The 12,199-nt window shown below is 48.9% G+C and overlaps 1 protein-coding gene across 7 annotated transcripts in view; it reads right to left on the reverse strand.

The window, feature by feature from the left end:
- The window catches only part of XPO6 (exportin 6), a 114,374-nt gene extending 110,360 nt beyond the window's left edge, over positions 1–4,014 (reverse strand). For 4 of the 7 annotated variants that reach the window (XM_063654709.1, XM_063654705.1, XM_054452722.2 and 1 more), the window contains exon 1: positions 3,414–3,930. In XM_063654709.1, coding sequence (XP_063510779.1) covers positions 3,414–3,416 — 3 coding nt within the window. In that variant the 5' untranslated portion in view covers positions 3,417–3,930. Of the gene's footprint in view, positions 1–1,106; positions 1,243–3,413 lie in introns of all 7 variants that reach the window. The other 3 variants (XM_063654706.1, XM_054452726.2, XM_063654701.1) reach the window with 3 other exon arrangements.
- Between the last annotated feature and the right edge of the window lie 8,185 nt (positions 4,015–12,199).

Below are 12,199 nucleotides of genomic sequence, written 5' to 3' on the forward strand. Positions count from 1 at the left end.
ACCAGAACTTTGGGAGGCCAAGGCAAGTGGATCACCTGAGGTCAGGAGTTCGAGATCAGCCTGGCCAACCTGGTGAAACCCCATCTCTACTAGAAATACAAAAAAAAAAAAACTAGCCGGGCATGATGGCAGGTGCCTGTAATCCCAGCTACTCAGGAGGCTGAGGCTGGAGAATCATTTGAATCCAAGAGGCAGAGGTTGTAGTGATCCAAGATCATGCCACTACACTCCAGCCTGGGTGACAGAGCGAGACTCCATCTTAAAAAAAAGAAAGAAAAAACAAGTAATGAGTGAAGAATAGCTAGCACATCAAAGATGCTTAATAAGTGGTAGTTTTTATCACATTACGCCACTTTCGAGTCTTATTAGAGTTGAAGATTTAAAAAGAAGATATTAAAAAGGCTCAAACTTATGCCAACCAATACCCTTAAAAGTAAAAATGTTAAGTCAGCAAGAAATGGAGAGGAAATAATTTCCTGGAATAAAGAGCTGGGATCCCAGGGAAAAGACCCTCTGCCTGTAAGACACCAGCCAGGCAACAGTTTCCTTACCTTTGGGGGACAGGGCCTACCCTACCCAAGCCCCTGACCCTGGGATACCTACAGATGAACCACTGTGTCAGTGACACGAAAAGGACAATCCTATTCACATCAACTATGGCCACCCCCTGTGTACTTAAATAACTGAGGTCTAGGTGACAAAAACTTTGACTTGCAATATACCTCAGAAAAAATGCACATGGAGTTCATGAAGCCAACTACTTTACAATTCATTACTCAAAGGTGGTCGGTCATTCCCATGACGCTCTACTGACTGCCAATTAAAATGAAACCTGAGTACAAGGGTGCTGGGCTAGCTCAGTCAATAACAAAATTCTGTCCAAGGGTCCTAAAGCAATGCTGTAAGTTTCCCAAGGGGAGGAACGTGTGTTTTGTTCATCTGTACATGCCCTAGGCCCTGGTATATGGTGGTGGCTACTGAAAATTCACTTGTAAGATTTGTACACCCATATTCATAGCAGTATTATTCACAATAGCCAAAGGGTGGAAGCAACCCAGGTATCCACTGAAGGATGAAAGGATATATGAAATGTAGCACATACTCACAATGGAATTCAGCCTTCAAAAGGAAGGAAGCTCTGACACACGCCACAACACGGATGAAGCTTGAGAACACTGTGCCATGTGAAATAAGCCAGTCACAACAGGCCAAATACTTCATGACTCCACTTACATGAGCTACCTAAAGTAAGTCAAATTCATAGAAACAGAAACTAAAGTAGGGCAGAGGAGAGACTGAAAAAAGAGGGGTATAGGTTGTTTTGGGAAAAAATCTTTGGAGATATATGGTGGTGATGGTTGGAAAACAATGTGAGTGTTCTTAATGTCACTGAACTGTACACTTAAAAATGGTTAAAATGGCAAATTTTAATTATGTATACTTTACTACAATTAAAAAACAAAACTTAAGAAGTACATCGAGGCCGGGCGCGATGGCTTACGCATGTAATCTCAGCACTCTGGAAGGCCGAGGCGGGTGGATCACCTGAGGTCAGGAGGTCGAGACCAGCCTGACCAACATAGTGAAACCCCATCTCTACTAAAAATACAAAATTTAGCCGGGCATGGTGACGCATGCCTATAATCCCAGCTACTTGGGAGGCTGAGGCAGGAGAATCACTTGAACCTGGGAGGCAGAAGTTGCAGTGAGCTGAGACTGCACCACCGCACTCCAGCCTGGGCAACAAGAGCTAAACTCCATCTCAAAAAAAAAAAAAAAAAGCATTACTGAAAGAATAAATGAAGGAAGGAATGAGTGCTACTTTCATCAGCCACTAAATTTTATACCTCATACCTCTAGATTACTCTTTAGAGAATTCCTACCCCAAATTTCATAATTGAGGAATTGGAACTGAGAGCTTAACTGATTTGCCACAATTCATACTGTGTAATATATATGTTAAAATATACAGACTCAGCTGTGCGCGGTGGCTCACGCCTGTAATCCCAGCACTTTGGGAGGCTGAGGAGGACGGATCACTTGAGCTCAGGTTCAAGACCAGCCTGGGGAACATGGTGAGACCTCATCTCCACAAAAAATTAGCCAGGCATGGTGGCACTTGCCTGCAGTCCCAGCTACTTGGGAGGCTAAGGTGGGAGGACTGCTTGAGCCTAGGAGGTCGAGGCTGCAGTGAGCCATGAAAGTGCCACTGCACTCCAGCCTAGGAAACAAAGCAAGACCCTGTCTCAAATAAAATAAAAATAAAACACATACACTATACGTATAGCATATACTGTACGGTGCTGCTCAGCATTAATGGTGTACTTTACCTAGCTGGCTGTAAGCTCCATATCTCAGGACCTACACACTACCCACAGGCCCCTTGAATGTTTCGAAAATTCCACAGGCCTTAAGGTCTGCATCACAAAAGATGCAGCTATGTCCCTTTCTCTATTTTACCACTAATTTGCCAGGGGTAAAATGGGTGAAACTGAGGAGAACAGCTCCACTCCTCGAGGTGCTCAACCACAGGCTGGGTGATCCAGTACTTACCAAGGGCTTACTATGTGCCAGGAGCTGGAGCAGATAAGGGTTCGGACAATTTGGTCTTTGAAAGGAGCTGTGTCTACCGCAATAGACAGATAAGGCTCAGAAATAATTACAAGAGCAAAAAGGCAAATGCTTAACAAAGAGATGTTGGTACACACATTTAGGGGAGTATTGAAAGTATCGGTCTAGAAAACGTGGAAGGTATCTTCAGCAGAGATCAGAGCATGTAGAATAGCAGCCTCAGTGTCAAAAGATCACGACCATTCCTGACTTTGCCATCACCTGTGCAAGTGACCTCTGTAAATCCCTCTCTCAGTTTCCCCATATATAAACCTACAGCTAGATGAGATGTTTCTCCTACAATCACCCAGCTCTCTAAGTGTATTAGAGATGCCTAGGTTCAAAGTCAGATGCCTAGGTTCAAATCTTAACACTGTTAAAAAGTCGCTTGACCTTGAGCTGGGGAATTAATTGCTCCGTGCCTCAGTCTCCCCACTTCCGAACAGAGGGCTGGTGTGATCATTAAATACTACTGCACTGTCAATCACTTCGCGCAGGGCCTTGGCAAGTAGTAAGCCCTCAATAAACGATAGTTATTGTCCGGAGCTGCAGGAGGCAAACACCAGATGCAAGGGTTGTGCCTGCTGCGCTCCCAGGGCCCTCCCAGGCCTGAGCCATCATCCCTGGGGGGATGGGAGCGCAGGGCCGGGGCTGCACACTCTGCACGCATGTGTCACCGGCCAGGCTCCGCACGCGCCTCTACCCGCCATGGGGAGAGAAGCGATGGCTCAGCAGCCCCGGGGCCCATTCCCACCCCTCCGGTAGGGCACCCCAGGAGGGAAGGGTGCTCCAATCCTACTTACCATGCTGGCCGGGGAGGGGGCGGCTCAGATGAGCTGGTTCTTGGGCTTCGGACACGTCCCGCTCGCACAGTTCAGGTCATGGTCCCGGCAGACTCGGGAAGTCCCCCACCCATGCAAAGACAACCCCTTCCCCACCGGGCCCCAAGGGGACCCTCTAAAAAGGGCAGGGCCGCCCGGGTCGCCTCATCGGGGGCCCCCGAGACAATTCATCCAGACCCACCCGCCCCTCCCCAAGGAAACTGAAAAAGCAGGAAATGAGGCTCGGATGCCGGCGAGGAGGGCAGCGGCTCGGGACCCCCGCCCGGGCCCGACCCCCGCGGGGGAGGCTGCGGGCCCAGGCAGGGGCTCCCCGGCCTCCGCGGGCAGAGGTGGCGGCGGGCCCGGCCCCGAGTCTGAACGGGCGGAGGCTGACGGGCCTCGACTGCGCGGCCCAGGCGGCCGGCTCAGGGGAGAGGCCCGGGGGCCCGCGCTGTCCTCGCAGCCTCAACCCACACGGCCGCTGCCGCCGCCCCCCAGAGCATCCCTGCGCGCACCCGTCCTGGAGCCGCCCGCTAGTACCGCGCGGCCGCCCCCGACCAACAGCCCCAACGCGCCGGAAGTGGCGAGCGCCGGGCGGCCCCACAGCGCGGCCGCCGGGCTGCGGCGCTGGAACCGGACCAATCCGGAATCGAGCGGGGCGAGCCGGGGGAGCCGGCGGAGGGCGGAGGGCGGGGCCGCACCTGACGGCTCCCACTGGCCCCGCCTTCTTGCCACGCCCTCCCTTGCTCCGCCCACCGCCCTGCGGCCACGCGGGCGGGCAGCCATCTTGGTAAAGGGAGCCCTGGCTGCCATTTTAGTAAAGGCGTGGTTTCTCTTTCGCTTTCTTCGCCCATTCATTCTGCAAAGCTTTAGTGAGTCCCTTTTACGTAGGGAGCATCGAGCTGGCAGCGTGGCGACACGCGGCCCCATGGAGCTTACATTCATGCAGTCCACACACTCTTGCCCGACTATATTCCTGGCCCCGCTGTGGATGCTAGGACCGGGGAGATAAACATAACTTCTATAGTCAAGGTGCTGAGAGAGGCAGAGAGAGAATGTGTTGGATTCCTGTTCCTATTCTCCAATCCACTTTACTCGTGAAAGTGCTCATCTTTATTTCATTTTATTTTTAGGGACAGGGTCTTGCTCTGTTGCCCAGGCTGGAGTTCGGTAGCACAATCATGGCTCACTGCAGCCTCAACCTCCTGGCGCGCCACCATGCCCAGCTAAATTTTTTTATTTTTTGCAGAGATGAGGTATCCTTTTGATGCTCGGGCTGGTCTGGAACTCCTGGGCTCAAGCAGCTTTCCTGCCTCAGCCTTCCAAAGTGCTGGGATTACAGGTATGAGTCATCCAGCCAGGCTGAAAGTGCTAATGTTAAGAAACAGAGTCAGGAAACTATCCCAAACAGCTGAGGTTGAGCCCGCGGGTGTGCCTACTACATAGATTGGAGCAAATCTATATAACCCAATGGCCCTTGTCAACCTTAAATAACGAGATTGAGAAAATAGTATTTAAGTATAGGGTTTATTCAAGCCCAAAGCTTGAAGATGGCCCACCAGAAGTATAGTCCAGTTAGTGGCAGTTACAAATGGGGTTTTCTTGTTTGTTTGTTTTTAAGACAGGGTCTTGCTCTGTCGCCCAGACTAGAGTGTAGTTTGTTGTTGTTGTTGTTTGAGATGGAGTCTCGCTCTGTCGCCCAGGCTGGAGTGCAATGGCGCAATCTCGGCTCACTGCAACTTCCGCCTCCCGGGTTCAAACGATTATCCTGCCTCAGCCTCTCCAGTAGCTGGGACTACAAGCACCCGCCATGATGCCCGGCTATTTTTTTTATTTTTAGTAGAAACGGGGTTTCACCATAGTGGCCAGGCTGGTCTTGAACTCCCCACCTCAGGTGATCCGCCAGCCTCGGCCTCCCAAAGTGCTGGGATTATAGGCGTGAGCCCTCCCGCCTGGCTTCAAGTGGGTTTCTAAGGAAAAAAGAGGCATAACATAAAGTTGAATAGGAATGGTGAGAAAGGGGGAAAAAATAACATAAGCTATTGCCTATACATTGTTCTTTGTATCACAAATTTCAGGAACCTGAAGGAAATGGGGGAGGCAGCTAGTCTGGAACAAAATATCTTTAAACAATTGTCCCCGGGCATGTGGAGGTGGGAGTGTGCCCGAACTCCCATACACAAGTCTCAGTGGACCTGACAAATTTTGCGTACTTCACATAACTCAGACTTCCCTGAGCTATTTTTCTTTCCTGTCAAACCTCAGTGTGATCTGAATCAATTCACCCAGAAGGACTGTTAAAACAAAGATTACTCGCTCCACTCATAGACTTCCCCATCCAGTAGGTTTGAGATGGGGCTGAATAATTTGCATTTCTAACAAGCTCCCAAATGAAGCTGATGCTGCAGGTCTAGCTACCACATTTGGAGAACCACTGATACAACACTTTACCACTGAAAGCAATAGCTTTCAGGGGTTGTTGCTTTTTTTTTCTTTTTTTTTTTCTGGAGAAAGGGTCTCACTCTGTTGCAGTGACATGATCATGGCTCACTGCAGCCTCAAACTCCTGGCCTCAAGCACTTTTTTTTTTTTTTTTTATGAGGCAGAGTTTCACTCTTGTTGCCCAGGCTGGAGTGCAATGGCATGATCTCAGCTCACCGCAACGTCCGCCTCCTGGGTTCAAGCAATTCTCCTGCCTCAGCCTCCCAAGTAGCTGGGATTACAGGAGCCCACCACCACACCCGACTAATTTTTTGTATTTTCAGTAGAGATGAGGTTTCACCATGTTGGTCAGGCTGGTCTCAAACTCCCGACCTCAGGTGATCCACCCGCCTCGTCCTCCCAAAGTGCTGAGATTATAGGCATGAGCCACTGCGCCCGGCCATCAAGCACTTTTTTTTTCTTTTGAGAGGGAGTTTCGCTCTTGTTGCCCGGGCTGGAGTACAGTGGCGCAATCTCAGCTCACTGCAACCTCCGCCTCCCGGGTTCAAGCGATTCTCCTGCCTCAGCCTCCCGAGTAGCTGGGCTTACAGGCACATGCCACCACACCCAGCTAAATTTATTTTTGTATTTTTAGTAGAGATGGGGTTTCGCCATGTTGGCCAGGCTGGTCTCAAACTCCTGACCTCAAGTGATGCGCCCACCTCGACCTCCCAAAGTTGTGGTATTACAGGCATGAGCCACCATGCCCAGCCTCAAGCACATTTATTTTATCAAATCTTTATTGTTGTCCACTAAGTGACAGTCACTATTTCAAGGATTCAATGCTGAGCAAAACAAATATATGTGTGCCCTTATGGAATTTAAAGACAAATTATTTGTAAAATATTATACAATAATGGGTCAGTGATAAGAGCAATGAGGGAAAAATTGAAACTAACATGATATAACTTTAATATAGTTTACTCGCTAATAAGGCCAAGGGATCTAAAATAATCTGACGGATTAGGATGGGGAGGAAGTCAGGAAGTGACATTTCTTTAAGCTTTGGCCTTAAAGAAGTAGGAGTTTGCTAGGCAAAGAGAGGGGGCATAGAACATTCAAGGCAGCAGAAACAGCATGTACAAGAGAAGAGAAGCCATCTCAGTAGGTAAGCTGATGAATCGGGATGGAGGCCAAGTCACTTTCTTGGCTCAGTTTAGTAGGATGAGCGAAAGCTTTGGGATGAGACTCATTTGGAGTGGAATCCAGCTCTTAACTTCTCTAGCTAAGGTATCTTGAGTAATTGACTCTCGAAGTCTTGGTTTCCTTACTGTAAAATTGAATGAGACAACAGAAATGCAACTGACTCACTTAAGGGTATGCCTTTGGGTTACATCACTCGCATAACTGGACTTCCAGAGATTCATTAGCTTCTGGCTGGGTGTGATGGGAGGCCTAGATCCATTCCTCTAGGATATTCTTTTTTTCTGTGTGTGGTTTTGTGTTTGTTTGTTTGTTTTGTTTTGTTTTTTTGAGACAGAGTCTCAGTCTGTTCTCCGTGCTAGAGTGCAGTGGCGCAATCACAGCTCACTGCAGTCTCGACCTCCCAAGCTCAAGCAAGCCTCTCACCTTAACCTCCCAATTAGCTGGGACTACAGGTGTACGCCACTATGGCCAGCTTTTTTTTTTTTTTTTTTTCAGCAAAGACAATGTCTCAGTGTGTTGCCCAGGCTAGTCTCCAACTTCTGAGCTCAAGTGATCTGCCCACTTCAGCCTCCCAAAGTGCTGGGATTACAGGCATGAGCCACCACGCCCGGCCATTCCTCTAGGACTTTCTTGCTCTGCTCTTCTTCATTCTCAGGCTTGTGAAGGTGGTTGCCAGGAACAGCCAGGGCCACAAAATTCCCTGTTCAAATCCAGCAAAAGAGAGCACCTTTTGGCCAGGCACAGTGGCTCACACCTGTAATCCCCAACACTTTGGGAGGCCAAGATGGATGGATCGCTTGAGGTCAGCAGTTTGAGACCAGCCTGGCCAACTGGTGAAACCCCATCTCTACTTAAAAATACAAAAATTAGGCCGGGCATGGTGGCTTATGCCTGTAATCCCAGCACTTTGGGAGGCCGAGGTGGGTGGATCACCTAAGGTCGAGAGTTCAAGACCAGCCTAGCCAATATGGAGAAACCCCATCTCTACTAAAAATACAAAAAATTAGCCAGGCCTGGTGGTGCATGCCTGTAATCCTAGCTACTTGGGAGGCTGAGGCAGGAGAATCGCGTGAACCCGGGAGGCGGATGTTGCGGTGAGCCGAGATCGCACCATTGCACTCCAGCCTGGGCAACCAGAGCAAAACTCCATCTCAAAAAAAAAAAAAAATTAACTGGGCATGGTGGCAGGCGCCTGTAGTCCCAGCTACTCAGGAGGCTGAGGAAGGAGACTATTGCTTGAACCCAGGAGGCAGAGGTTGCAGTGAGCCAAGATTGCACCACTGCACTCCAGCCTGGGTGACAGAGTGAGACTCCAACTCAAAATAAAAAAGAAAGAGCACCTTTCTCACATCCTTTCTCAAGGCAAGAAGCTTTCCCTACTGATCCTAATTGGCCTAGGCCTAGTCCCCCAGATCTAGCCATAGTGAAGGAGGATGGAACTGCTATGAGTGGCTTATAGAATCCCCTGGAGTTGCTTTCAGTTCCTCAGAATAAACTGGATGTGTGGAGTCACCACATCATAGCTCCATTGCCAGGCTGGGGTGAAGATTTAATTTAATGTACATAAAACACCTGGCACATGAGGCATGCGATAAGTCACAGCTATTATAAATTTGACTCCAGGGATTTTGTTCAAGTAAAGTAAGTAACATTTTGTTATTAATATTAATCTGAAGCCTGTCTTATTCCAAAAAAAGATTTAAGGCTGCTATTACTTTTAGTTGGCACTGCAGGGATGGCCCCCAGCCATCGCTGCCTGCCTATTTCTATTGCTACTGCCTTGATCACCTGCATTTAGTTATTCATTCAACAAACTTTCAGTGAGTTAGTATTAGCTTTGTGCCAGGCCTTTTGCTAAAAATGAAGTATTTAAAGTGAATAAGAATCAGGCAAATTGTCCACTGTCTGGGTCAGCAACAGCCACCCAAATAATTATAGCACATTGTGAGGTGTGTATGAACTTCCTAAGCATACGAGGAAATGGGGAGGAAGCAACAAAGATGGTAACCTTTGGGTTGGGTCTTGATGGACGAATAGAAGTTCACCCGGCTGCTGCAGTCTTCAGTCCTTTTCCTACTCCAAGCTGTCTTCCACTGTGTCCGTTTCATTGCAAGTAAGAGGTGGGGACCCTAAAGTTTGGACTCTTTAACAGTCAAAGGAGAAAAAAAGAATGTATTGTCTCGTAAAATGCCATCCAAAGGTTTGGATGAATTTCGGATATGGTGGATTCAGGGTGTGAATATCACAGAATTCAGTTTCTCTCTATTCGTTGCTTCTGCTTCCTTGACTGGGGGTCATTTATCCTCATGAGCCCTGGCATATCCAGGCTTTCCCTTCTTCCAGGTTGAAGCCTGGTGGAGAGAAGGGCATATGCATCTCCTACAAATGTCGTAGAAAAATAAACCCTTTGTCTTTGATTGGGTCACATGCCCACTCCTGAACCAGTCACCATGGCCTGGGGAGTGTGATGCCCTGATTGGCTAATCTTGGGTCATATGTGCCACCAAGCTCCAGAGTAGCTCTTTCAATGGCCAACATTTCTCTCTCTCTCGAGCTCTCGTTTTTGTTTTTGTTTTTTCATTTGTTTGTTTTGAGACAGGGTCTTGCTCTGTTGCCCAGGCTGGAGTGCAGTGTCTCGATCATAACTGAAGTAGCTTCAAACTCCTGGGCTCAAGTGATCCTCCCACCTCAGCCTCCCGAGTAGCTGGGACTACAGTCACTGTGCCCAGCTAATTTTTTTTTTTTTTAATGCAGAGACGAGGGTCTCCCTAGGCTGGTCTCAAACTCCTAGGCTCGGCCAGGCATGGTAGCTCACGCCTGTAATCCCAGCACTTTGGGAGGCCAAGGTGGGCAGATCACCTGAGGTCAGGAGTTCGAGACCAGCTTGGCCAACATGGTGAAACCCTGTCTCTACTAAAAATACAAAAATTAGCTGTGCGTGGTGGCAGGCATCTGTAATCCGAGCTACTTGGGAGGCTGAGGCAGGAGAATCGCTTGAACCTGGGTGGTGGAGGTTGCAGTGAGCCAAGATCGTGCCATTGCACTCCAGCTTGGGGACAAGAGAAAGACTTTGTCTCAAAAAAAACAAACAAACTCCTAGGCTCAAGGAATCCTCCTGTCTCAGCCTCCCAAAATGCTGGGATTACAGGGGTGAGCCACTGTGCCTGGCCTCCATAGCCAAGATCTCTCTGAGCCCCACGACAGCTCTGTGAGGATCTCAGAAGGAAGAAAGGGTGAGAGTCTGGCACCCTCTGTAGGTGATGGGAACACACTGTCTGCGAAGCCTGGCATTTAAGGCCTTTGAAGGCCTTCACAGCTCTAGAGCCAGACTCTTTGAGTTTTTACTCACCCTGTTACGTAGCTGTGTGGCCTTTAGCAAGTCATTTAAACTCTTTGTAACCTCAGTTTCCTCATCCATAAAAAATAGGAATAATACTACTACGTACTTGGCTGGGCAGGTACCTGTTTCAGCCAAATTCTATCAGGAAAATCAAATTAGGAGTCAAAATATTGACAAGGGAGCCGGGCACAGTGGCTCACGCCTGTAATTCCAGCACTTTGGGAGGCCAAAGCGGGTGGATCACTTGAGGTTAGGAGTTCGAGGCCAGCCTGGCCAGCATGGCGAAACCCTGTCTCTACTAAAAACACAAAAATTATCCAGGCGTGGTGGCATGTGCCTGTAGTCCCAGCTACTCAGATGGCTGAGGCAAGAGAATCGCTTGAACCTGGGAGGTAGAGGTTGCAGTGAGCCAAGATCACACCACTGCACTCCAGCCTGAAAGACAGAGGAAAAGTCTGTCTGAAAAAAAAACAAAAGAAATGTTGACAAGGGGACTATTTTTTTTTTTTTTTTGGAGACAGAGTCTCGCTCTGTCACCCAGGCTGGAGTACAGTGGCATGATCTCAGCTCACTGCAACCTCTGCCTCCCGGGTGCAAGCGATTCTCCTGCCTTAGCCTCTTGAGTAGCTAGGATTATAGGCACGCACCACCATGACTGGCTAATTTTTGTATTTTTAGTAGAGATGAGGTTTCACTGTGTTGGCCAGGCTAGTCGTGAACTCCTGACCTCAGGTGATCCCCCCACCTCGGCCTCCCAAAATGTTGGGATTACAGGTGTGAGCCACGATGCCCAGCTAACAAGGGGACTATTTTTAAAGGGTGGGGTGTAAGGAAACCCTGCAAAGGAAAACACAACACAAGAGGTCTAGTAACAGCATGATTATTAGTACTTCTAAGCCTGCAGGGACAAGAGGAGGAATGGGGGCCAGAATCTGGAAAGGAAGAATTGTGTCAGAGCAGCTGAAGGAAGCAGCCAGCCAAGGCAATGCTGTGGGGAGAATGCCAGTGAAATAAACATGCTGACCTCCCTGTCCGCTCTCTTGCTAATCTCCTGCTGGGGGATCCACATTGGATAAGTCCAGCTGTAAGCCAGGGAGCAAGGGAGCCTGCTGATGTAATCCGTACAGGTTAAACTTCCAGGCATAGGGCAGGCAGCACAGGGAAAGTGTGACAGCAGGGGAGCACATGGAAGAGATCCGGCAGCCCACCATGACCACGGCAAAGGATGGGAACTGTTTAGAACTGTGTGAGTGGATCACCTGGGTCAGGAGTTTGAGACCAGCCTGGCTAATATGGTGGAACCCTGTCTCTACTAAAAATACAAAACTGAGCCAGTTGTGGTGGTGCATACCTGTAGTCCCAGCTACTTGGGAGGCTGAGGCAGGAGAAATGTTTGAACCCAGGAGGCGGAGGTTGCAGTGAGCTGAGACCGCACCACTGCACTCCAGCCTGGGCAACACAGTGAGACTCTATCTCAAAAAAAAAAAAGAACTGTGCTTGTATACTACAAGACTTTCTTTCTTTTTTTTTTTTTTTTTTTTTAAGGAGAGACAGGATCTCACTCCATTGCCCAGGCAGGAGTGCAGTGGTGCAGTCATGGCTCACTGCAGCCTCAACATTCCAGGCTCCAGTGATCCTTCCACCTCATCCTCCTGAGTAGCTGAAACTATAGGCACGTGTCACCACACCCAGCTATTTTTTATTTATTCTTTTGTAGAGACCAGTCTCACTATGTTGCCCAGGCTGGTTTCAAACTCCCGGGCTCAAGCAATCCTCCCACCTCAGCCTCTCAAAGTGCTGG

This window comes from Pongo pygmaeus, chromosome 18 (genome assembly GCF_028885625.2).
Source record: "Pongo pygmaeus isolate AG05252 chromosome 18, NHGRI_mPonPyg2-v2.0_pri, whole genome shotgun sequence".
Taxonomy (NCBI): Eukaryota; Metazoa; Chordata; class Mammalia; order Primates; family Hominidae; genus Pongo; species Pongo pygmaeus.